The following is an 858-nucleotide window of genomic DNA, read 5'->3' as shown; positions in this document are numbered from 1 at the left end:
CATGAAGACTCCTCAGTTTGGGCCACTGTGCTGGCTGTGCTCTGGCTGCATGCCCATCACAAGGACTTGAAGTGTGAGTGGGAACTTCTGGAAAGAAAAGCCGTGGGCTGGATTCACATCCATGCAGGTAGGAACACATTCCTATCAAACGTCACTGCTAGGAAGCTAGCCATCCCTCTATGTGCTATACATCTAAATCTGGCAGAGGATGAGCACTAGAGTGTCCCCATAGTCAGAACCCACCGTGCTGACTCAGACCCCTTCTGCTCCTACAGCTAGTCTTCCCTTATTAGCAAGAGGGTGAAATGTACAAATGATGGAAAGTGGGGGGAAGGGAGATTATGGGAAGTGTGAGTGGCAAGAAGGACATGGAGTGGTTCTTACTCTCATCTCTCAGTACTGAGATAAGTAGCAATAGATCTAGAGGAGCAATGAGTATTCCTTATGTGTTTATTGTATATTTGATGATCAATATTCATGGGCCAGAAAAGATTAAAGGACAGTCAAGGTAGGAATAAAGGAAAAGTCAGGGAGGAGTATTGAGGACAGATAAAGCAGGGCTGATAAAAGGTGGGCAGGAATATTGCTGGAGGCTGGGGTAGAGACTCCCTATGATCTGATACAGTTCTGATTCTTGTTTCTTCTCCTTATAGCCGGCTCCATCCCTGTGCTTGTGCAAGCCGCCAATACTTTCCTGAAATCATCTGTGGATCCAGTTGTCCTTGACTTCTAAGGTTTATGCCCAGGGGAAAAGCTCCCAATAGATGCCAAGCTAAGAACTCCTAAGGAAAAGAAGGGCCTTTTTCCAATTCTCTGTTGCTGTTATGGGTCTTTGAAACTTATTAGTCTCTGTCTCTT

At 45.7% G+C, this 858-nt stretch overlaps 1 protein-coding gene across 1 annotated transcript in view; it reads left to right on the top strand.

The window, feature by feature from the left end:
- Positions 1-733, top strand: part of LOC103728704 (von Willebrand factor A domain-containing protein 5A-like) — a 28,070-nt gene extending 27,337 nt beyond the window's left edge. Inside the window, 2 exon segments of the mRNA XM_008826664.1 lie at positions 1-127; positions 654-733. Coding sequence (XP_008824886.1) covers positions 1-127; positions 654-733 — 207 coding nt within the window.
- Positions 734-858: the final 125 nt, after the last annotated feature.

This window comes from Nannospalax galili, unplaced genomic scaffold (genome assembly GCF_000622305.1).
Source record: "Nannospalax galili isolate Female #2095 unplaced genomic scaffold, S.galili_v1.0 scaffold1852, whole genome shotgun sequence".
NCBI classification, from domain to species: domain Eukaryota; kingdom Metazoa; phylum Chordata; class Mammalia; order Rodentia; family Spalacidae; genus Nannospalax; species Nannospalax galili.
This window is presented reverse-complemented; position numbering and strand designations above follow the sequence as displayed.